This window comes from Misgurnus anguillicaudatus, chromosome 6, assembly GCF_027580225.2.
Source record: "Misgurnus anguillicaudatus chromosome 6, ASM2758022v2, whole genome shotgun sequence".
Classification (NCBI taxonomy): Eukaryota; Metazoa; Chordata; class Actinopteri; order Cypriniformes; family Cobitidae; genus Misgurnus; species Misgurnus anguillicaudatus.
In genome coordinates, this window is record NC_073342.2 from 16,528,644 (window position 1) to 16,554,332 (window position 25,689).

The 25,689-nt window shown below is 37.2% G+C and overlaps 1 protein-coding gene across 1 annotated transcript; it reads right to left on the bottom strand.

The window, feature by feature from the left end:
• Window positions 1–1,486: 1,486 nt before the first annotated feature.
• On the bottom strand, window positions 1,487–25,376 carry cry2 (cryptochrome circadian regulator 2). Its single transcript, XM_055192538.2, has 12 exons — window positions 24,957–25,376; window positions 21,987–22,095; window positions 15,087–15,229; window positions 8,113–8,297; window positions 7,880–7,968; window positions 7,624–7,764; window positions 7,231–7,542; window positions 4,669–4,820; window positions 3,986–4,188; window positions 3,680–3,763; window positions 2,747–2,964; window positions 1,487–1,637 (listed from the first exon to the last, which is right to left on the bottom strand). The coding sequence occupies exons 1-11, from the start codon at window positions 25,112–25,114 to the stop codon at window positions 2,753–2,755; spliced, it is 1,788 nt and encodes a 595-aa protein (XP_055048513.2). The 5' UTR covers window positions 25,115–25,376; the 3' UTR covers window positions 1,487–1,637; window positions 2,747–2,752.
• Window positions 25,377–25,689: the final 313 nt, after the last annotated feature.

The window sequence follows — 25,689 nt, forward strand, 5'->3', positions numbered from 1 at the left end:
TGGTTGTGGTTTGCAAGCCATTATAATCACGACTACCAATACACGTGGTAAGACCACGTCAGGCCATATTACACTCAATAATTCACCACGTATTTATGATGTTTTTATACCAATATGCTATATAAATATTGATATACCAATATTTATACCAATGCATAATATTTGGCTAGATTTCATGAATACTGTCAGTAAAATGCTCAGTAATCTAAATGTTCAATAGCAAGTGCAATAACCATTAGTTTTCTTACTTATGCTAGGTAGTGTTATACAATGGCATTTATAGATGTATAATAGCAATCACTGATTCTTATCTAACTTTCTTCCATGAACTACAATTTTTTCCCCCCGAAAAGTAAGCTACTGATAGTTTTTTCCATGCAGTTACAGTGAATGCTGATTTAACAAGTTTGTTCCTCAAAAAAAAGTCATATTGCGATGATAATTTTACATCCATTTATTATACTTTTACTTCCTTCCTAAAAGCTCCAGTCCATTTATTGTAACTGTATAGAAATAAGCAACCAGTAGACATTTCACATTGTGTGCTTTCCATGTGGAAAACATGAGATGAGTCTGAATGTCAATTTTTATATACACACAACCGGCGCAACGTCATATAATGTCTCTGAACAGGTTCACGCCCACTTTTGGGGAAAAATAAACCAGACCTTCCATTGACCTCCATTCAAAATAGCGGAACAAAGCAACGCTCGTACACAGCCGGCAGGCGCAAACAACCCACGAAATCACTCAGACCAAACATGCCGAGCAACCATCCGTCCATCCTGCCCGCCACAGAGCACGAAAGATACACCAACACCCTATTTTGGTCAATATAAAAACATAGAGGGTCAAATTTGTGTAACAACGCTCCCTATTGGCCAGAGGTGTCTTACCCGGACATTTACTTGTACCTCATCGAGTCAACAGGGAAGCAAGTGAATGATTTTACTTCGTATTTGAAAGTTACTTCGTATTTATATATTATGTCTTTATATTTAGAGTACTGAGTGCACTTTTCCGTCCAGCCATACAACTAACCTTAGTGATTTTCTAGTTACACAAATTTGACGCTGGGAGAATGAAAGGAACATGCTTTTATATTGACCAAATCAAATGCGTCAATATATCTTTCGCGCTCCACGGCAGACAGGGTGGACAGACAACCACTCAACATGTCCAATCTGACTGACCTCACAAGTTAACCACGCCTGCCAGCTGTGTAAAAACGTTGCCCTGCTCCACCACCCCGAATGGAAGTCAACGGAAGGTCCGGTCCATTTCCCCCAAAAAGGGGCGGTGACGAAATTTACAGTCAAGTTCCCGGATGTGCCGGTAGTCCGTATCAGGGAGAACAATTTCTTTACAATCTGATTCAGATCTTTTTCTTGTTACAATCAGGGTTAATAAAAAAAAGGAAATATTCAAACCATCCTCTAAGAAAAGCTGAAGCCCTCTCTCCATGTATGACAAGTTGCAGCAGAAGTGCAGCTTTAGTTACATTATTTTATTATTGTGCAGTTTCTGTTCTACTGCAGAAGGTGGCGCCATTTTGCACTTTTCCTCGTTTCAGGATGATTCAGGGAGGGAGATTCCTCCAATTCCTTCTGGTATTTCACTGCCAAAGCAGTCCCAACCTGAATAGAGTAAACAGATCATTCATAAACATTATACAATACCATCAGCATGCTGATTTTGCTCTCTTTTGAAGTAATCTAATAATTGACTTTGGTTTAAGGGTCAGTGACAAAAACGGTTTGGCAAGATGAGAAATACATTTTTTTACTGGTTTTAAAAGTATGCATCAGGTTTATTTCAATGCACAGTGTATTTATGTTCATTTTAGGCAATAAAAAATACATTTGCACCATTCTTATGTAAGTTAAGGCTGAATGGGCCTGAAAATGTCAAATGGTATAACCGCCAATTGTGCCAAAGAATGAGAAATATTAAATATTTTATCCACCTTGATGGCATTTAAGCATAATCATAAATAAATAAATAAATAAATAAGTAAATAAGTATATATATATATATATATATATAAAATATTATTTTATTAGTTATTTCTAAATGTAAATTTTAATGCGTTTTTGTAATATTTGTCCTGACATATGCTGAAAACAGCTTTTTTTCTAAATAATCTTTAACAAATGATGTAAAAATGTATGTAAAAAAATCATATTACACTTAACTAGATGATTTTTTATATTCACATTTTATTAATTAATATATTTATATTTTAATTAAAAAAAAAATACTAGTTACACCAATTGACACAGACCAGTTACACCACATTGACATTTTTGCAATTATCCCCCAAATATTCTTTCAAAATGAAAACAAACCAGAAATTTTAGACTTGGTCCTCAAAAAAAAAAAGAATTTTTGCAAGAAATCTGCCATTTATTTTGACATTTGAACCCTTTTACATTTAACTTATCCATACGGACACAAAATAATTTACGTCACCCCATTGACCCATTAATGCTTTCAGGCCTGGTGTGGACTTTATAAAGCTTATACAACCTCTGAATAAATACAGAAATGAGCAGAGGTTGTTTATAAACCAATTTCTACAAAGCTCATTTTAATGAATCATAATAATGACCATGAACATTACGCATAATGACAAAAAAACATTGCACCAAACATGACTTATTTCGCAATATAGCACAGCCTCTCGTAGCTTATTGCGTTTCACAAAATCTACTGTTGTAGTTTCAGTTTTGTCACTGTGCCGTACCTGTGGTCACTGGATTTCCTCTGTCGTCATCTCTACTCCTTTGGTTTGGCTGGTGTGCTTGACTTTTGACTTCTGTTTGCCCGGGAGCTCAGAGGGTCGAACCCTTTTCCTCTGGGCATGGGGGGCGGAGGCCGCCGCTGTGGGACTCGAGGTCTCGGAATAAGGTGGGGACGATGGTGCCGGGGCGGGCTGGTGTGAGGAGGGGGTTGATGCTTGACCTGTAAAAACAAAACAAAAGCTAATTAGCATCGAAGTTTGATTTCAATCATTGATTTCACACAGATTTCCATGCTCATATTTAAGATATCAAGGTTATATTATCACACAATGTTCTTTATTATGTAGGATGATTTTATGTAGAATATAGCGAATCACAAAAATTACTTTAGCTGGATTTTCAGACGTCAGATGTATAAACACATCACTGTTGGTAGTTCAATCACAGATAAAACTAATTGACGCTTAAATGGACATTTTCCTTCATTGAAACAGGCGAGTAGATCTTGAGCTTAGTCAATATTGTTGATTAATTTTAAATGAAATAATAGACAGCGGAAAGTTAATTAGTGTGTTTATTTATACTGCGAGGCATCTTGACACAAATCCATTTTGAGTCCCATCTGTCCTCAATCTCTCGTAACAAACCAATAATTTACAATGACGCCTATTTAGACAGGAATTAAATAGACAGGAACTACTCTTTGTCTGGCCATATGGTGGGCAACAGTTGCAAAAAAAATACTAACATTTTATCAGTATGTGTGATCCTGCGTTCAAACCCACTACTGTTTGCATAGCTAATGCAATGCTTTACCACTGAGCTACAGGAGTCGATTTGTACTAAATATTTTTAAGTGAGTGTCTGTAGTGCAGAGCCACAGAGAGCTAAAGTGAAAGCTGTAATAGAAATCTACTAGTATGATGTTTCTTGACCCCCAGTGCTACTGCTGGCCTGAGAGTCATCAGACATTGGAGGCTCCGCCTCTTCCTGGATTGTCGGGACAGAGGCGAGCAAACCTGCAAAGTGAGTGAGATACAGACAGAAAGAGAGAGAGATTGTTAATGTTTATAAATCACAGTTAACAGCTATGCAACACCTTAAAAGGATGGTTCACCCAAATATGAATATTCAGAGGTATATGACTTTCTTCGATTAAAAACAAACAAAATTTTATATTAACATTAATAGTGATATTCGATATTAATAATGTTAATTTTCAATAAAAAAGCGTCACTCACTAAGGCCTCTGTAGTGTGAGAGCTGCTGGTAAACCTGCTTCATGCGTTCAATGTTTAGGCGGCTGCTCTCGGCGTGGTTGATCATGGGTTTGGGGTAGTCCACACCCACAACGCAGTTGGCCGCCTTCTGTACAGATTCGGGAGCGTTCCACGGCTCGTAAATGTAGCGGTTGGGAAAGTCTTTCAACTTTGGGATGTACCTCCTGGCCCAAGACAGAAAAGCACAGAGTAAGTTTTTTCTCTAGGTACAGCGTGTGTCTTCAATTCCATTTTTTTGAAAACTGTGCAATTGTCAATAACTTAAGGTCTGAACATCCAGTATGAGCAATTACAGTTAAATAGTGAAACCTTTGTGAAAATAGACCTATGTAAATAACTATGACGTTTCTAAACAACAAAAGATGAAAAACAGGAAGGAAGAAGAAAGAATAAATGAAAGAAAGAAACCCTGACGTCTATTATGACTACTTTGTGCACTAATGCAGCTTGAAATAACAAGATCGCTTCCCAATGTCTCCGTGTTTCTTTTGAATATGCACAGTGGAGAAGTCCAAACCTGCGGTGGTTTACATAAGCCTTTATGCAACATGAATGGATGATTTTCATAATATGTAACACCTGCCACTGATATAACATGTGCTGTGTCACTGTGTTCCAGGTGCGATTCGGGCTGATTTGCGTACCTGATGTAGTCACCGCTGGGATCCGTCCTGCGACCGAAGCCCACGGGACAGTAACAGTGAAAGAACTGCTGAAAGAACGCACTGCAGGACAACCACATCCAGCTGCCCGCGTTCACGCTCCAGTCTGCGTCCAGCAACAGCTCCTCGAATACCTGACACAGAGGAGGAAGAAGAATGGATGATGTAAGGAAGATAGAAGGAAAGAGAAAGAAAGAAATGAGAAAAGGAGGGGGAAGTGAGGAAGGAAAAGACACAACACAGAAAGTAGGGAAAGAAGGAAGAAAGGAAGGATTGGAACAAGAAAGAAAGAAAAAATGAAAAGAAAGAGAAAAGAAAAGAGTGAAAAAAGGAAGAATGAAAGAACGTAACAAAAGAAGCAGGGAAAGAAGGAAGAACAAATTAATAAATAAAAGGAACAAAGAAAAGAAGGAAATCAGAGGAAGAAAGAAAGAAGGAAGGGGAAAAAATTAATAAATTAACAAATGAAACAATGAATGAAGGAAAGGCAACAATGGAAGAAAGAAAAGAAACAAAGAAAGAAATGAAAGAATGAAGGCAGAGAAGAAACAGAAAGAAAGGAAGGAAGGAAGAAAGAAAGAAATAAACCAGAGAAAAGAAAGCAGAGAAAAAGAAAAATGAAAGAATGAAAGCAAAGACAGAAAAAAGAAAGAAAGAAAGAAAGAAAGAAAGAAAGAAAGAAAGAAAGAAAGAAAGAAAGGAAAGAGAAAGTAAACAATGAAAGCAGAGAATAAAAATAAAATGAAAGCAAAGAAAGGCAACAATGGAAGAAAGAAAAGAAACAAAGAAAGAAATGAAAGAATGAAGGCAGAGACAAACAGAAAGAAAGAAAGGAAGGAAGGAAGAAAGAAAGAAATAAACCAGAGAAAAGAAAGCAGAGAAAAAGAAAAATGAAAGAATGAAAGCAAAGACAGAAAATAAAAATAAATAAATAAAAGAAAGAAATGAAAAAATGAAAGCAGAGAAAAAGACAAAAAGAAAGAAATGAAAGAAAGCAGAGAGAAAAGAAAAATTAAAGAATGAAAGCAAAGACAGAAAGAAAGAAAGAAAGAAAGAAAGAAAGAAAGAAAGAAAGAAAGAAAGAAAGAAAGAAAGGAAAGAGAAAGTAAACAATGAAAGCAGAGAATAAAAATAAAATGAAAGCAAAGAAAGGCAACAATGGAAGAAAGAAAAGAAACAAAGAAAGAAATGAAAGAATGAAGGCAGAGACAAACAGAAAGAAAGAAAGGAAGGAAGGAAGAAAGAAAGAAATAAACCAGAGAAAAGAAAGCAGAGAAAAAGAAAAATGAAAGAATGAAAGCAAAGACAGAAAATAAAAATAAATAAATAAAAGAAAGAAATGAAAAAATGAAAGCAGAGAAAAAGACAAAAAGAAGGAAATGAAAGAAAGCAGATGAAAAAAAAGAAAAAAATTAAAGAATGAAAGCAAAGTCAGAAAGAAAGAATGAAAAAAAGAAAGAAAGTAAACAATGAAAGCAGAGAAAAAGAAAGAAATGAAAGAATGAAAGCAGAAACAGAAAAAAAGAAAGCAAAAAAGAAAGAAAGCAAAAAAGCAGAAAAAATAAAGAAAAAATAACAGAAGGAAAGCAGAGACAGAAAGAAATAAAGAAAGACAAATGAAAGAATGAAAGCAGAGACAGAAAAAAAGAACGAAAGAAAGAGAGTCAACAATGAAAGAAAGAAATGAAAAGTTATGAAAAGAGAAAGAAAGAAAAGAAATGAAAAATAAAAGCGGAGAAAAAGAAAGACAGAAATGAAAGCAGAGGCAGAAATAAAGAAAGACCACAATGGAAAAAAGAAAAGAAAGAATGAAATAAAAAGTAAAAGCAGAAACAGAAAGAAAGAAATGAAAGAATGAAATCAGAAAAAAGACAGAAAGAAAGATAATAAAAGCAGAGAAAAAGAAAGAAAGGCAGACAATGAAAGAAATAACAAATGAAAGAACAAAAAAGTAAGAAAGAATGAAATGAAAAGTGAAAGCAGAAACAGAAAGAAAGAAAGAAAGAAAGAAAGAAAGAAAGAAAGAAATGAAAGAATGAAGCAGAAAAAGACAGAAAGAAAGAAAGAAAGAAAGAAAATAAAAGCAGAGAAAAAGAAAGAAAGAAAGGCAGACAATGAAAGAAAAGACAATGAAAGAAAGAAAAAAAAGAAAGAAATGAAAAGTGAAAGCAGAGACAGAAAGAAAGAAAAAAAGATTAATAGAAAAAAGAAAATAAATGAAAGCAGAGAAAAGGAAAAAAAGAAAGAAAGAAAGAAAGAGAAAGTCAGAAACAATAATGAGAAAAGGAGGAATAGAACGAAAAAAGAACAAAGGAAAAGAAGAAAAAAGACAAGAGCGGGACAAAGACATGAAGGAGAAACAGAGAAAACAAACAAAGGAAAGGAAGACATAAGAACAAAAGAAAAAAGAAAGGAATGAGGGAGAGAAAGGATGAAGAAAGAAGATAAAAGGTAAAAAGTAGAGAAGGAAAGAAAGAAGAAAACGTTGAGTTCATCTTATATTAAACACAAGCATTGTTCTCTTTATGATGTCATCTCATTTACCTTCATTCCACTCTCCCAACTGATCCACAGATCTCCACGAGTGAGGAAACAAGCCACAGCGTGCCGAGCCAGGTGATGGATCCAGCCCTCCTGTCTGAGCTGGGTCATGATGGCATCGATCCACGGGAACCCCGTCCGACCCTCTGCCCACTTCGCCAGCGCCTCAGGGTTGTGATCCCACGGGATCTGCACGCAGATTGGGTTTCCCTCCATTCGGTCAAAGTTTGGGTTGTTGGTGGCCGCCGTGTAGAAAAACTCTCTCCATAGCAACTGACCGAAGAGCGAGAGAGGGGGACTGGAGCGTCTCCGTAGCTGCAAGAGATCATGACTTAATCAACATTAAGTCTACTTTAAATAAAACTCACGATTCTACCAAAACACAACGACACTCACCTTCATATAAAGTTCACGCAGATTGTAGTAAAACATGCGACAAGACAGACAGCCGAATCGTAGGTAAGGACTGAGGCCGGTCGGGCTGGCGAACAGTGACTGACCGCTTATTCTAGGCCTCTCGAAATTTGCTACCCAAGCCTGCATCCAAACAAAATACATTTCACTAGACTGCATTTGTTAAATAATGAATTAATTATCAGTCTTTATTGACTACATTTATTCATTTGGTCATTCAAGCGGCTCCACATCTGACCTTTCTGTCTAAGTGTTTATTGAGTCTCTCAAGGGCTTCAGTTTCACCTCCCTTCCACACATGCGGGCTGTCAGCTCCAGTCTTGAAACCTAATGGACGACAGGCAAAACAATTCAACATTTTGTTTACATTTTAGTGTAGATTTCTGTATTATTCAGTAAACACTTAATTGTAAATAATGCGAAAAAGGTAACCAAAGTTAAATCTTTAAAACTTTTTAAGGATAGTCGTACCCAGCTCTTCAAGGGACGGGACGCCATAGCGCTCATCGTGACTGTCGGAGATCTGCGTCCGGCACCTGGCCATCTGTTCTTGAGTGATGGTCGGGAGGGGCTTTCTGGGGAGTTCGAGTCTGTTTACGATGGCTTGAAATCTCTTGAAAGTGAGGGGAGGGCTGTGGTTGTTCATTTCTATGATCCTGAGAGAAAAACAAAAGCATTGCTAAGTTATATCATTGTCTCAATGTGGCTATTTTCTCTATTCATGAATATCAGCTGACATCACTCACATCTCAAACTTGTCTTCCGCCATTTTGAGTACCTGAAGTGGTCGCAAAAGAACTATAAGCTATGCCTTCAATATGTTGTGAGCATCAAAATCACTATTTTTACAACACTAAGAAGGCTCGACACAACATGATACTTTGCTCGAAGTATCACCTGTGTCTCTACACGTTAACTCGAGCATTGAGAACATTTGTGTACACAGAGTTTGTGTACATCGCCGCCATCTTGCAAGTCGAGATGTATCGATCTCTGAATACGACGTAAGGAGGGAGGAGAGTAAAGATGGATAGCTCCTAAAGCATAGTTTCATATAAATGCACAGATAATTCGTTGTTTTGTCGCAAGTGAAAAACAATATTGACCTTCTAGTTGAAAAAGTAGCCTCATATGAGATTCATTCGGAAATCGATGCTTTATGTCTGGCAAAGATGGCGAGCGGACACCATAACAGCCAAAGTCAGGTTTTCAAAACCTTTCTTTTTTAGTAAACTCTGTGTACACAAACAATGTTCTCAATGCTCGAGTTCATGTGTAGAGATCCAGGTGATACTTCGAGCAAAGTTTCATGTTGTGTCGCCTTCTTAGTGTTGCAAAAATAGTGGTAGTTTGGTAGCAGCAGACAGCTGGAAGAACGCATCAGGAATCGAGTAGGCATCACACCGTAACCAAGATATTTTTTTAAAGTAGCCTTTTTTTCATGACGTCGAGGTGCGAAATGTTGCCTTTCGTAGCCATTTCCCGTATCCGTAAGAATCATAGACAGTAAAAGATAAGAAATCCGTAAATCGTAGCAAGCTAGCCAATGCTTGTCAGTAGCATACTGGTACTCGGTAGGTCCTCAAGATGGTGGCAGGCAACTGGAATGACGTAAAAGGTCACATGACTGATATTCATCAATAGGATTGTAGGTCATTAAAGAACAAAAGCAAGAAAGCATTTTGCTTATGTTGACTCGTATGCATCTGGTTTCATTTACAGGACAATTCGATAAAGATCACAACAGTGCTGTTCGGTTTTTTATTTATCACTTTATAAAGTAAAAAAAAAACATACAAATTTAACATTTCGTTTTATGTGATGTACTAGCTGCACTGTAAGAAATTAAGGCACAAAAGCTGTCACTGGGACTACGGAAGCCGAGAGAGGCCGTGTACTATTATTATTTTTGCTTGCTTGTTTTCTCATGATCACGACTTAACTTTCTTGTGATCTCCAGATAACAAAAGTAGTTTTCTCTGGATCTCAACTTAATTTTCTCAATATCTCAGGATAACACAAGCTGTTTTCTCAATATCTTGACATTTGTTGTTCTTGTGATGCGATTAAAGCTTAAGTGTACGCGATAGAGCGTGAGCAAAAGCATATTCAGCGAAATTAGCATGGATGAGCAAATGAGATTTTACTTGGATCAGGGATTCGCTCAAGCTGAAACAGATTAGTCAGTAATGGAAACTTTGATAGTCATGAATTTAGGGACCGTCTTTAAAGTTACACGTTTCTACTTTTAACAGCATTTGAGTGAAATGACTTACAGTTAGGGATGTAACAATTAATCGTGTGTCCCATTTAAAATGCCTGTCTGAAATCGATTCTGAATCGCAAGGCTGCTATTCTTTGTTTCATGCACTGCTTGTGCGTGTACTACGGCATTTGGTCAGTAGGAAGTCCTTATCAATCTAAAATCATTATGAGGCGGAGTTGTTTATAACGTGCATTTAAAAAAGCAACACTCGTTAAACAAAATCATTCAAAATATTCTTTATTATTATGAAAATACCTGAAACAATTTGAAGAACAGCGATATAAATATTCCTGTAGACATTTCCTGGAATAGCGTTTGTAATGGTACTTCTTCTGTGCCACAATGGGTGTTTCTGCACGAGAGCGCCCCCTGGCTTTTGGATGTGCCGGGATTTCACCGTGATTCATTAAAATTCATTCATTGAGAAAACGCGCATTTGTACAGAACTGTACAGTGTTCATGTGGTTGTCAGCTATAAAGCACAATTATTAGATGTTTAATATTTATTAAAAATAAACTGTTATATGCTATATAAGATAGAAATGTGTACATTTTAATGTTAGAGATTGTCCCTAAGTTCAAGAACATCGACCATCTCACTTTATTTATTTATTTAGTCCATCATGGGCAATTATTAGCTACACTTGTGGTGATGGCGAAGACCCCAACTCGTATGCATCAGCATTCCCCTTAAAAATACACAAAATATTATGGAGAGGAAATTATGTCATGAAATTTATGTCAGGAAAACAAAAATCAACTGTTAAGATCACCAGAAAATTAAGTTGTCATGAGAAAACAACCAAGCAAAAATAATAATAATATATGGCCTCTCTTTGCTTCCGTACTGGGACAATACCATTTGAAAAGGTTCCAATAAGTACCATTTAGGTGTACCTTTAAAAAGGGCCCGGCCCAGTGAAAGTTTTGTACCTTTATTTCTGAGAGTGTGGTCTTATACAAAATGTTAAACGCTCTCTCATTTTTAAGTCACTTTGGATAAAAGCGTCTGCTAAATGAAAACATTTAAATGTTGAATTCTGTTCATTTAAATGCATCACCAAAAGTTTTGCAAAAAATAAATATTTGTGATAGCATCAGATCAAATAAAAAAAACAGTAAAGTCAGAAATCAATCTGTGAAAGTTTTATTCCGGTTAACTGTGCCAACTGTAAAATATTTAAATGGTAAGCACAAATATAAAATATATTAAATATATCATAATGTAGTTTTTGTGGTATGGTCAGTAAAAAATATATGCAGGGTAAACACAAATCTAAATAAGTTAATTTTTTTTCTATTTTATTATTTTAGCACAATCTAATTTGTATCCTTACTACATGGACAAATAAAGCTTGCATAACTGTATGAAACAGATTTTCCAGCACATTTCCCAGCCAACCTTTATGTGGCGCTACATTGAAGCCCAAAATGTATTCTCAAGAAAACATTCGTCTGGCATGTCCAGAGAAAACCCATTTCCCCAGATTCCTAAAACAAGCTTCGTATCCAGCACAAGGCCCTTTCAGGTGAGAAGCTTATATTCTCATTGACTTCTCTAAGACACTAACAACATCCTTGTCACATTACCAAACCCTTTCTTATTTATAGTTCTGATCTTATACAACTGTCTATATCAGTCCTGGGTGGATCTTCTGCCATTGGTTAGTTCTCTCAGCACGCTGTAGGATCAGAGGGCGCCCGCGTGTTTGCTGGGAGAAGTCTGGCGCACATGTTTGCAATGGTGACTTGCGTGCTGAGCTATTTTACCCTCCCACCCTCGCATCACATGTTTCACAGTGTGACCGTCAGCACCTCCATCCCGTCACTTGATGGCAGCATGGAGTCTTTTCATTCGACCTCAGCCTAGAAAAGCTTTGGACGTCACACGCACACCCGCACATGTGTTTATACAAGAGTATGATATGAGCTCATGCTATTCCCCCTGAATGAGACACAGACTCTGGGCGTATTACAAGCATCAATCTCATTTATGTAAGTTAAGCAAAGGCCACTTGTTTTTACACGTCATAAAAACAGTGAATACTGCACGGCACGCTGATCTGAAACGGACGGTTATTCTGTCCTGTTTGGTAAGTTTCTGAGGACGAAGGCAAGCTGAATGCAAACTAGACTGACTAAGTTAAAATTTCATTGCACATACTATACTTTAGTGCACCATATTCCACTCTTTATGTCATAGTAACATCTGTTTTTCTAAATAAAAAGAAAATATTAATTTTGAACACTTTTTTACAATATTTTAACAACATATTTTAACAACATATTTTAACAACATATTTTAACGCCTTTCCAGTAATTTTAAATTGTACGTGTAAAATTAAACTTCAATATGAAAAAAAAGAGTTGAGAATGTGGGTTTTATTTTTTGAATGGAAATTGTATTGTGACTTGAAATCGTACTTTTATTTTGAATTTTGTAGTAAAACGCAAATCTCCTCCCCTCAAAACGATCTCTGTTTACTTCCGGTCAAGAGGAATGGCTTGGGGGATCCCGGAAAAAGATGCAAAGGATTAGCAAATAGCAACATGACCCAACTTCCAACATTCCAATAAATTCTCAATGGATGAATTCAAGTCCCACCTTACTTTTACTCGCCATTTTACTCGAATTTTTACATCACGACAAAAAATAAATAAATAAGCCAATCGCTTCTTACATTTCATTGTGACCAAATACAAATACTAGGGATGCACGATATATCAGCTGACATATCATTATCGGCCGATAACTGCTTATTTTTAATATTATCGGTTATCGGCCTGATAGCAAAATTAGGCAGATAAATGAAAGCCGATAAATGATGGATTATTTTGGTTCGTTGAACCACTTCACTTGCTCATTGCTGGCCATGTGGAGTTTTGATTGGTGCTTTCTGTGACATAGCACGAAGATGACACGTGTTGCGGGCTTAAGAAGAGTATGCTAGTCTAGCGCAAAGACAAGATGTCTGCGGTCTGCAAGTTTCATTGTGAAAATAATATATTTATCGGCCTATAGATATCGGTTATCGGCCCCCAAATTTAAAGAGTTATCGGCCAAAATTTCCATATTGGTGCATCCCTAACAAATAAGTAAATATTAGGGCAGCATCATATTGCAAGGATAATGCGATAACTTTCTAAATAATGCGATGATTTGTAAATTCCATTTAAAGGAGCTGTATGTAGTTTTCAGCGGCCTCTAGCGGTGATGTTTCAGATTGCAACCAATACGTTTACAAGCGCGTGCTCGAACTCATGAGCGCCGGCCGGCCTGAGATGCAACACACCGGAGAAAGCACCGCACAACATGCTGGAAACTCAGGTAAACTCCCACTGCAACGTTAAATTGACTGCATTTAGCCTATGTTATGTGGTGTTAGGTACATTTACGGTAAGATAACGAAAACGGTTAGTGAACTACACTGAACAATTTCAGTATAACAGTAAAGCCCGGTATACACTGTGCTATTTTAAAGCAACACTATGTAATTTTTTAACCTTTAAATAATGTCTCTAAAATTAATTAAGTAATAGAACGACTTTTAACTGGACAAATTGTACTGTTGCTGCAACCTGAGCAGTCTCCTAGCTGCTACAAGCACACTCTGAAAGTGGCGGTAGAGGGTAGGAAACACAGCCCCGCCCCTCCCCCCTGCCTGCAGAAGAGTGTCTGATACCAGGCACTGTTGCGCTTTTCAACCACATGAGGGAGCTGTAAGTCATTTTTACATGGAAACTACATAGTGTTGCTTTAAATAGTCCTTTAGGATTGTTGCTTGCCACACTGTGCGATCAATATTGTAGTTAAGTCCATGTCACACTGTATAATCTCAGTTTCCATCAATGTCAGACTGTACGAGTTTAAAGGCTTTTAAAAAGCGGACGCATGCAAACAAACGCGTCCGTAGTTTTATGTCGTCGATCGACGACGGCTGGGCGAACACACGTTAAAGCGAAGGCTAGCAAACCGAAACAACATCTAAAAAACTAAAGCACATAATCGAAATATATTTTTTACATGCTTTGTAGTAATGTAAGCTTATCCGTCCAATAGGATGAAAGCCAACTCTAGATCCGTTTTTATACACAAAACAAAGCGGAGGTTTCTCCATAATTCAAATGCCCTGCCGATGTTCATTTGTGTTTTTGTACGAAGTTTTGTACGAAAGGCTCGGGAGCGTGCATGCAGGTGACGTCACTGGATTTCGCGCCAAATCTGGCCCGGTACTTTCACATAAAAATATAGATTTTTTCAGAGGTAATAGCAAAACCCGCAAAGTGGATAATTTTAATGTGAAATTACAACCCCTTCACACACCGGCAATTGAAAAGGGATTAGTTTAAGTAGAAACACTGCTTACAACTCCTTTTAACTATATAAAATAGATATAAAATCTATTTTAAAAACCGACATACCAACATAACGAACAGTGGCAGTTCGTGACTGCTCTTCCAAGGGGCTCTTATTCAAAATATGTGTTCGGAGTGTCATGCGTGTTGCTCGTGTTTTCAAAATATGTGCGTCATGTGAACCATGTGCATCACATGTTTTGTCAAAATAAGTGCCTGCTGCACACGCGTCAAAACCGTTTATGATAAAAGAAACGCTCACGTTCACAAAATACATGCAAGATACTCCCTTAACAGTAAACTTTGATTACGCATGAGATTATGTGAGTATCTGGCAGACGCTTATTTTGACAAGAAACGTGATGCACACAAGATCACTCGACACAATATTTTGAAAAAAGGAACCACACACATGATGGGTTACATACATGTTGTGACGAATTTCGCATCGAGCGCCCTTGAAAAAAGAAGTCACCGGCCGCCACTGATACCAAACAAACATTTGTGTGCCAGTCTCTCTGCTAACTTTCGTCTGTAGATAACTTTGAGTTATTGGAAAAACATCGCAATATGCATATATTGCAATGTTCGATCATTTAAATATGCTGTGCTGTCCTAGTAAATACATATTTTTCAGACCAGAGTGAGATTTTAGCACGGCGTGTCGTGAAAACACTTCTTTAAATGCTCCGAAACAGCATCTGTGACGCAACCGCACACACCATAGTCTGTCTCTTGGACGTTCTGCTTTTTAAGCTGTCTGTATGCATGTCAGTGCTTTCTGATGAAAGGCACAGTACGTAATGAGCACACTATCACCTACCTGTCGGGATTGTAGAGTGTGTGAATATTTCGTACCACGGTTTCCACTCCGTACTCGTGTGCCATTTTGATGATGGCTGCATCTCTTTCTTTCCCATAAGGCTCCGGGTCGTACTCAAACGTAAGACGTGTGACATTCCACTCCTGAGAGCCAAAGAGACAAATCAAATGTGAAATTATTCAATTAACTAAACAATATAGTTCCAATTCAAGTCTTATATTTTAGAGCTGGACAATTTAACACATTTTTTTTTCAATTAACTCGAATTAACGTTTTGGTGCATTTTTACTTTTATTTAAAAGTTTCGAGATTTTTTTTTATTTAAAAATTTCGCTTTTGTCCTGTGTAAGCTGTGGGGGAAGTAATAGCGCATAATCGAAACCTTACGTGGCAGTGTCTGCCGAATTTTAGCAGCATATGAAACATGTATGATGCGTTGTGTCTGCACAGAGAGGGCTCGTCTGAATAAAATGCAACTGTCCGAGCAAAAAATACAATAAGCGTATACAAAATGTTTGCAATGTCCTCGTTGGCAAGGTGAACAGGGTAACTAAAAATGTATGATTCACAAACAAATAATGACTTATTTGAACAGATTAATTTTAAAGAATGGTTAAAAAAAATCAATCATAGCATAAATTATTGACTAAATTATTTATGAAAAATATTATCAAATTTTAAAAAAAATCATGAATGAATGTTATGAATAGCTAAAAGAGGAATAATAGTTGAATTATTTTGTTTAAGCGTGTTACATCACATTAATCTTATGTAGGGATGCACCGATATGGAAATTTTGGCCGATACCGATAACCGATAACTCTTTGAATTTGGGGGCCGATAAATGATATCTATAGGCCGATAAATATTCATATTATTTTCACAATGAAAAACTCGCAGACCGCAGACATCTTGTCTTTGCGCTAGACTAGCATACTCTTCTTAAGCCCGCAACACGTGTCATCTTCGTGCTATGTCACAGAAAGCACCAATCAAAACTCCACATGGCCATGAGCAAGTGAAGTGGTTCAACAAACCAAAATAATCGATCATTTATCGGCTTTCATTTATCGGCCTAATTTTGCTATCAGACCGATAACCGATAATATTAAAAATAAGCAGTTATCGGCCGATAAGGATATGTCAGCCGATATATCGTGCATCCCTAATTTTATGTGATGTAAGATTATGACTGTGTGTACATCAATCTACAATCAATACAACAAAACATTATAAAAATCTCTGAACACAGGTTTTAGGTCTAGTTTTCACATTTAGGCTATTATATTTCTAAAGAATGCATCATTTCTGCATAGACATTAAAAAAAAAGTGAATTCATTTCATATTTATTAGGGGTGCACCGATCAATGGCGATATACACAAATAATACGTGGCCAATAACTATTCTGAATCGCGCAGCCGATATTATTCACAGCTATTTCACGTACTACGGCTTTTGATCAGTAAGTCCTTATCGATCTGATATTTAAAAATGCAACACACGTCAAACATAATTACATATTCTTTATTATCATGAAAATACCTGAAAAGGTTTGAAGAACAGCAATATAAATATGTCCTTAAGCTATTTCCTGGAGCTGCGTGTGTAATGGTTCTTTGTCTTCAGCGCATATTGAGATTCTGCACGAGAGCGCCCTCTGGTTTTTGGATGTAGCAGCATTTCACCGTAAATTGGTTAAATGTTGTAAAAAATTTTTTAATTTTGCCTGCTTTAAAGTAGGATAGCAGTGGCATTCAAAATAAATAAATCTAAACTTTGTATTCAACCAGCATCTCCTTTCGACAGCGAGTACTTTCAGTGGCCAATTTTACGCTTGGTCACCAATAAGAGGCCTGAAAAGGTGAATCATTTTCAGTCATGTCAAAATCCTTTTACAAGTCGCTAAGATAATTTTCACATCTAGTGCTCAGAAGATGCGTACTGTAGCTAATTCAGTATCTTTATGGTTATACAAGTGCACTTTGAAGTGCTGACGTTCTGGTGCTCTCACCCCCCTGCTCTGATAAAGGACCACCTTGCATAGATGACGCTATTAACCTGCCAAAGCAACCATAGAAACTCTTTTGCAAACCTGTAAATGCTGTGGATCAGCGGAAAAAATTGTTTCAGCAGTATGGCAGAAAGAAGTGGGCACTTTTAAAACAAAACCAACCTTCACACATAATAGGTAGCAGCTTGATACTTAAACTAGAGCTTCTAATGTAGGACATGTAATGAAAGGTGTGTTTAAGTGATGAAAACTATTAGAAACACCCAAGTGTCCAAGATAATCCCCGTGTACAAAATTGCTACTTCCATAGTGAATAAAAGGCGGTATGTGTACTGAATAATATGTATGAAAGCCAGTATGCAAAAAAGTACGTCAGAAATATCTAAATGGCCTTCGCAAAGACTTCCAAGTATGCATAGCATGAACATTTTATCCCACGAGGCCACGGGAGCTTAGGAGTCCCCAGACAACACTGAAAATTAACCGTCCCAGACCAATGTGTCCTTCAGAAATGTGTCTTCACGAAAAGCATAAATGATGTTATAATAATGCGTAACTGACAGGAGGGGTTCTAGTCCACCAATCACAGCACTTGCGGTCCCCGTAGAACGGATGCATTGTTAAAGTTTTGGCGAGGCGCGCGTCAGGCTACGCAGAGCTACGCATAACCTATGCAAGACATTTAAGTTTTCGTGACCAAATGCACACCAACGTGAAGTGAGCACGCAACCTCGATAAAGATGATAGTCTAAAATCTCTACAGGTTGACAAATTCTACCAGTTTAACTACCAGGTTATCCCCCACCCCTAAGGAGATGTTATTTAAATCTCACAGCAATGCAAAAACTTTTGCACCAAAAGCCAGTAAGCATCTTAAGGGCAATAAAGTGCACTTGATGACCAAGGCACAAAAAGCCGAGCTGACAAACACAACAAAATGAAGAAAGTTCATTAACCTCCATGCAGGCTGTCTCAGATGTTTACCTTAAGTCTTTATATAGCACAAAAAACAAGATGACGCTTCAAAGTAACACTGTTACAGTAACACTGCGGTACTGTCAGTACATCCTATGCACGCAGAAAATGTCACTTTTTGATGACTGCATTATTTGGAAGATGCTCACCACATCACTCCCACTGCGGTCTCTACACTTTACACAGCAGATCAAACGCATGCATGCATCAAAGCAGCACAGCGACTAGCCAAATGCCAACATCTGCTTACTAATTCACCAGAGGTTTCTATTTGACACTGTATTTAGTAAGTGTTGGGCATTATGAGAGTCCTGTAAAACAGGGCTGCTGCCAAAAGTTTAAAGTGCACCTTTTTCATTGCTAAAAAAATATTTTGGGTATTTGGTATAATACAATGTGTTTGCATGGTTTATGGTTAAAAAATATGTTATTTTCCACATACCTTACATTTTTTGTTAATTTACAGGCTGTGAGTCCAAAGCGGGAAGAATTAAGATAATGTCGGTCTTTACTACATCACCAATACTAGGAAGTAAACTGTTCCCAACAAGCTGTGTGTTTGTTGTAGTCCAAGAAAAGAGATTTATGTTGGAGACGATAACTCATGTCATCGTTTACTTTGGTGTTTGTACCTTTTGCATATCGTTAACATGTACTAATACACACTAACACACCAAAGGAAATGTAAAATCGCGAATTGGATAATTGGTGCGCTTTAATGCATAGACATTCTAAGACGCAAAAGATGAAAAAACTATGTAGTCTGTGAAAATGCTATCACAATAAGAGAATCCAAACAATTAATGTTTTATTTTGAGCAATTTTATAGATACTGACTTTCTGTTGCAGGTATCCTATTGTGACTTCACCACAATATCAAATATTGTAGCCCAGTGCCAATGTTTGCCTGTTAAGCCCAGAGTAAGTCTTGCAAAGCATAGTTTATTTGACTCGTACGTGTAAACAGACGTTCAATGCATTGCGACAAAGGCTACATACTACATTCTCTTGTAAACGCATGCGCGACCTACGAATACAAAGTACGCGCAGTAATAAAAATCCGATGGTGTCCGCACTGTACGTGGATCCTCGTGTATGCTTAAAAACTATACTTCTAGCTTAAAGTGCGTGTTGCAGGTTAACCACCACTGTCGATTAATGGGTACATAAATCACTCAAGATATGTGTATAATTTTTTAAATGTCTTAAAAATGGTCTTAAAGACCAATTTTTTTTACGTTTTTGGTATTAACGGTTTTTTTAACGCAATTCTGCGATGACGTCACGTTGGGGAGAAGTGGAGAAAGACTCAGCCAGAGCCATAGAGATAGATGAGACATTTATTGCTGTTTAATACTTACGTATATAATTTGGAAATCATATATACATCGTAGGAAATATATAATGTGTTATACTGCAAAGTTACCTTGCTACTTATTATTTATGATATATGTGGAGATAAATAAAACTTCGCAAATCTGCTGATTTGATCCATTCATGTCCTGACCACCAGGCTAGAGATTTTTAAACATCCTTAATCCACACTTACTAGTCTATCAAATAATATCTCAAATATATTGTTTTGTGAAATAAAAGGATGCTTTGTTATATTGTTTATGCGATTATAACGAATCACACGATCATTTTATATGCAGCAGCAGTCAGCAGCTGCAGCATACTCGGATCCGACCACATACATACTGTAATAAACAGGCGTTCGGCGGCTTTTTACATCACGACAGGCTATGCCATTTGAGGAGGAACCGCTCATTGATCACCGTATTTTTATAAATCATGTACATGTTTGGACCTGCCGAACAGGTTGAGCACTTTTATATATTTATATTTTATATACTTTGTTGAGCAAAGAGGCTGCACAGTTTGACCAGCGAGCTGCGGGAACCGGCTGCACATCACGCCGCCAGACGGTGTTGCTAATATAACTCGAAATGTATAACTATTATCAGATCGGCCCGGGAAAGTTCCGACTCTCCCGATTGCCATTCCGCTACTGGCTGTAAGAAAGTGAGTGCGTTTGGGTCGCTGGTCCCCGCGAACAGACGTGACGTGCTTCACTCACCTTCCAGGATTAGAGACATGCTGCCAAAACCGTTTGTGCTGAAGATCGCATAAAGTTCAGGCAGGATCATGGACCCCCTCAAGCCAGCATGCACTAGTATGTTAATTGTTTGTTTACTTTCTACACGAAGATATGCTAACGTTATGCTATCTGGGTGTCTGCCTATCTCTCTATACTAGCCTATCCATCTGTCTGTCTATCTATCTGTCTGTCTATCTATCTATGTATCTATGTATTTATCTATTATCTGCGCTATCAGAACTGTACTTTACTCGTCTTTCTATAGTCATTCTCAATGCTCTCAAGGCGGCTTTGGTCAATTCTCTCCCCAGCGTGACGTCATACAGTGCGTTGTGGGGGAAAGGAGAATCATTGCAAACCACTGTACTTTTTCATACTTTTTCGGGTTTTGTGATACCCAACAACATAAAATACAATGGATAACAGTTTAAATGTTTATTATCAACAAGCAAATTGCACAAATTCGTTGAAAAATTTTACCTGCAAAACGCCCTTTAAGTCACGCCATTTTGCCAATCCTCTACAAAGATTTGTCATAATAACAAGTAGGGATGTTAACAATTAATCGATCTTCGATTAATTGTCGATAATAATTAAATCGATAAAAATTAACGATTGTCGACAAAGCAAGCACGTGTGTCCGGCGCCTGCGCAAAGCACATACACAGCCGGTGAAAAAATTAAACAAGCGCGAAGAAGTTAAACTAGCCATGATCACAATGATGCTTGATGCCAAACACTCACTTGGGCTTTATAACCTCATTCGAGACGAGGCTGGCTGCTAACGCAACGAAATGGCATCCGCAGTGGATCTGAGAGGTTCCGATGCCGAAAATCTAAACACAGTTAGGATACTGAAAGCAAAGACCCTCTTCAGGGAAACCTGCAAGATTAGCATAGCAATGCTGCTAACGCTGCTTTACACAGGGAAGGAGACCAGAAGCCGTTTTTAATAAACAGATCAAATGTAAAACTTACATTCTGGCAAGAAACTGTTAAATGTAAACTATAACTAACTGTCGTTACACTCTGAACTCCCGCAACATATATCATTGATCATCATCATTACTGGCTGAGGCGCTACACGCTAAACGGATTTTCTAATGGAAGGTTGAAGTCTTCATAACATAAGCATCTTTGCTGAAAGTACGCCGCAGGTCTAAAGCTGAGGTGACGATGGGAAAAATGCCCTTTGTGTGCTTCTTGGATATAATTACAACAAGTGATGTATCAACGACTCAGAAAGCAAGGTGAACAACTAGAAAAATAACACTTGATGATAATGAAAACTTATTTTGTCATGGACGCACGGACTTTCATCCGACTGTGCGGAGTGCCCGTTATGAGGCGGAGTTCACTGTGTCTATTAGTCATTATATTTCATGACGAGATTCAATTGATGATTTTTATCAAAACACCAACTACATTGACTCATTTTACAATCCCACTAGCATGTTATTTAGACAAAATAAAAACTTTTAATTTGCGTGAGGAAGCTTGCATTTTTACGCACACTTTTATGTCATTGGCTATATGTCACTGCTGTAATGGCTTATTGCACTATTACTGTTAACGATTATTCGATTGATTGATCGTTAATTTAAATTGCATATTTTGACATCCCTAATAACAAGTTTTAACCAAAGTACAATAGTTTCTTTGAAGAACCACTGCATTTCATATTCAGGTATGTTATGACCATAGACCTGGTCTACAACTGATCTAGTCTGTCATTCTTTCAGGTTACCAGACATAAATGTTTAGAAATTAGAAGCTATTATTAGATGAATGTCATTGTGTATCATACTGACCTTGAAGAGTCTGGGGAAGACATCTGTAGGCTGCCCCCGTACCACAAAGAGCCTTGAGTTCAGTTTTCTCAAACTTGTGTCCAAATCTTCTAAGGATTCCAGTAAAAACCTGTCAGTGAAAGTCTATTATTATTATTAGGCCAATGTGAAAAATTTTAGGATTATCGGAGACACTTTTGAGTTTGTTATTAATCTTTGTATATTTTTATAAGACTCTTTCCAATTCCTTTTTCCAATTATAGCATGAGTACCTGTAAACCTCCAGTATTTTAAAGCACCACAAATACAGAGTGTCGAAATTTTTGGGAAAATCAATTTACCGGTTGATTTAGTTGTTTCTGCATATTATAATGGGTTAAGAGATACGATCTTTTAGAGAAAGAACAGGCTTCATTTTTTAAACAAATGCAAATTAGTTTCTAGTCCATTGTATTTGGTGCAAGGTTCTTTGGTTAATGTTAATTAAAAATCATAGGAAACTATGCATTACATGATTGACATAATTACTACATAACATGTTATCTTTCATATACTATATTAGTCATCATATTATTTAACTAAAGTTATCAATTTATGCTTTTTATATATTTTGACTATGTGTACTTTACCAAATAATCTTTTATAATCTAAATACATATATTGTAATTACGTTTATAATTCACTGATTATTGGTCAGCATGCACCATTATAGAAATTATAATAAATTAATATAGATTTTCGAATAATTTTGCATAAAATAAATACATTCAAGGTTATGACTATGTTTTATAACAATAGCAATGTCCTAATGTATTTATTTGCCTGTATCTTTTCCCAGATTTTATTCGCAAAAACACAGAATGTCATGTTAGATAAAACACGTGACTCGGGCTTTATCATGTAAACTCTAGTGTTTTCTTAACCCTTGTGTGGTGTTCATATTTTTGTTACTAAGATGATGTTTGTGGGTCTAGTGGACCCAGAGCATTATAAGTATCTTAAACAAATGCAGTCATACAAATTTATGTAATATTGTTTACAGATGTTTACTTTAGCCTTATTGCAAGTAACATAGACATAATTTATGGTTAATATTTGTCATTTATCACTGGAAGAGGACTATTAATAAACTAAAGCGCCATTCGTTTTTGTGGTAATATGAAACAAAAGAAGAAAATTGTATTCTGATCAAGATATTGGGGGAAAAACATGTTTATCTTAAATAAGTATAAATGAAACAAAAATTTTCATCACTGTTGATGTTTAATTCTTTGAACTTTTTGAAATTGTACACATTTTTGTCAGTCTACACAGCACAGGCCCCAACTGAACACATGCTGTATCATAAGACAACATCCATACTGAACACTTAACCTGTTCATGCCAGCCAACACAACACATAAGAAGCAGATTTTTATTGTGTAGCTGGGTTGTGTATGCATTTCTTGCATTTTATACACATATACTGTACTGTGTCCATCTATGGTCCACACACATTGCAATGTGTTGCTACTGGCCACATATTAGAATGATGAAATTACATGGATAATATTTTAGTTTCTCTATTATTAACTCTCTCTCACACACACGTCTTTGTGGGACATTTGGTCCACACAACGTGATAAATACCAGGTACACACACACCATAGGTTTTGTGGTAAACCCATGGTTTTACAAATGGTAACCAATATACTAAATAACCATGATTACTAGTCTTTTACTACAATAAAACTATGGATTTTTTGGAAGGGAGATAATGGTAAAATGGTTCCTGTTAGACAGAAGGTAAAGTGTTTGGGACAGTGGGTACAGACAAATGTTCATGCATGATATATAACATGATGTATCCTTGCGGCATTACAGCAAGAGTAGAATGACAAAACTCTGACATGCATCCATCACATATGTACAGTCATAAATACAAACACACTCATGCACTCAGTCCCAGGAAGGAGAAAAACAGAGTGAAGTTACATAGTACATTCAATTTTTACACTCTTATTAACCCTGGGTCCAGTGGACCCGAACACCACAAATGTAATATAAATGTGTAGGGGTGTACAGTAATTATAAATTTGATTATTTTTATGTTCTTTATAGAAAATGAGCCAAGGCCAATGAATCTGAGGTTGAAACAACAACTAATTGCATAATTTTTCTTTCAGTAAACATTAAAAACGGGTCCCACAGACCCGAACACCACACAAGGGTTAAATCTTGTGCGTTTCAGTCACAGAGACACATTTTCGAGAAAATGACGCAATAACGTAATGATGATATTGGTAGTTTAGGTTATATAAAATGCAAGTCAGCAAGTGGGCGTGAGCAAATCGAATGGGCGCCAGGGCGCGATTAGCCTGCGTTAGCTGCCTTCCATAAAACTCAATGGTTTCAGCTCAGTCATCGCACCCACGCTATCATCATGAATATATTGGTGATTAATATTTTTTTCGGGTTTTGGTTCAAATTATTTAATGACTTGCTTAAGAGGTAGCAAGTTCGGCTGAAGTGTCTAGTAAAGTTTGTTTACATGCTCTGAACAGCAGTTAACGTAGGCCCTTTGAATGACTGCGGTACTATTAATATACAAAATTTTACTTATTATAATTTTAAAAAACACGGGTAATAAATCTGGACATATTGTGCATGATTAGATTAGACCATAAATGTGATCAGTATTACATATCAGATCGCCAGCTAGAAGACACACGAGCTGTTTCACTTCATGCGATCTGCGCAGACTGATTGTATAACATCATATTAGCGCGAGAGCGATTTAGAAGAACAACGTTTGTATCACTCTCGCGATATTTGACGTCATACAACGACAGGTCTGCGCAACGACGCATGAACTCGCACACACCTATTAGATTTACGCATATGCGATGGCCAAAACAATAGGACGACTGCAAAAAAGCTTCTTCTCTTTATATGTGCACAACAACCAGCTGCCCCGCGTCTATCTATATGTTCAGAAGTCACGCCACAAACCTCCATCTGTTGACTCCAACGTTAGCAGAACCCGCGAACCACGGGTCCAAAATATAAACACAGCGTACAGTATCCGCGCCATTGAGCGCTTCCTGCAAAGCCGGATTATCGTGAAGTCGGAGCCCTTTGCGAAACCAATGCACAGAATTCACCACCATAGTTGCGATTTAGTCCATCCTAGATATCCAACGGAAGTTAATGATCGTCCAAAAATGCCAGTTTCCAATCGTCCAGCGGTCACATTACGCCTCTCTCTGAAGTTTCAGATCGAGAGCAGTCACAGTACACGCGACAATTTTCCGCCTCCTCTCTTGTTCATTGGTCAAGAGAACGACACGTGTACAGATTATTATAATGAAGGTCCAGCCCCGTCACGTTTCTCCTGTGTGTTGTTTGTCTCGTTCGTGGGAAATAAGCTTCAAATCATTACATGATCGGTTCATAGATAAAGCACTGCTGGAGAGGGATGTCACACTGTTGACATTTAAATGAAGGCAACCCGACTACATGACAGCAAGGGGATTGCATCCACCTAATAAACTATAGCTCATATAGTAATGGATACCTACTGTTTTGAAATCTAAATCAAAGCACTGGCACCAGTGTAGTTTTCAGTTCTCACTATTACCTGGTTGGTTATGAGCATTAATATCACTGAGATATAGGCTGTTTATTAATACTTAAAAAGCAAATATTAATGCCTGATTCTGCAAAATCTTATTCTACATTTTTA

What these genes read in the sequence shown, in the direction of transcription:
- cry2 (XM_055192538.2), bottom strand. Translation starts at nt 25,114, where the DNA reads ATGGTGGTGAATTCTGTGCATTGGTTTCGCAAAGGGCTCCGACTTCAC. An exon ending in TCTTCCCCAGACTCTTCAAG is followed by an intron (nt 15,230 to 21,986) that starts GTCAGTATGATA and finishes TTTGGCTCTCAG; the next exon opens with GAGTGGAATGTCACACGTCT. An exon ending in ACACTCTACAATCCCGACAG is followed by an intron (nt 8,298 to 15,086) that starts GTAGGTGATAGT and finishes TTTTTCTCTCAG; the next exon opens with GATCATAGAAATGAACAACC.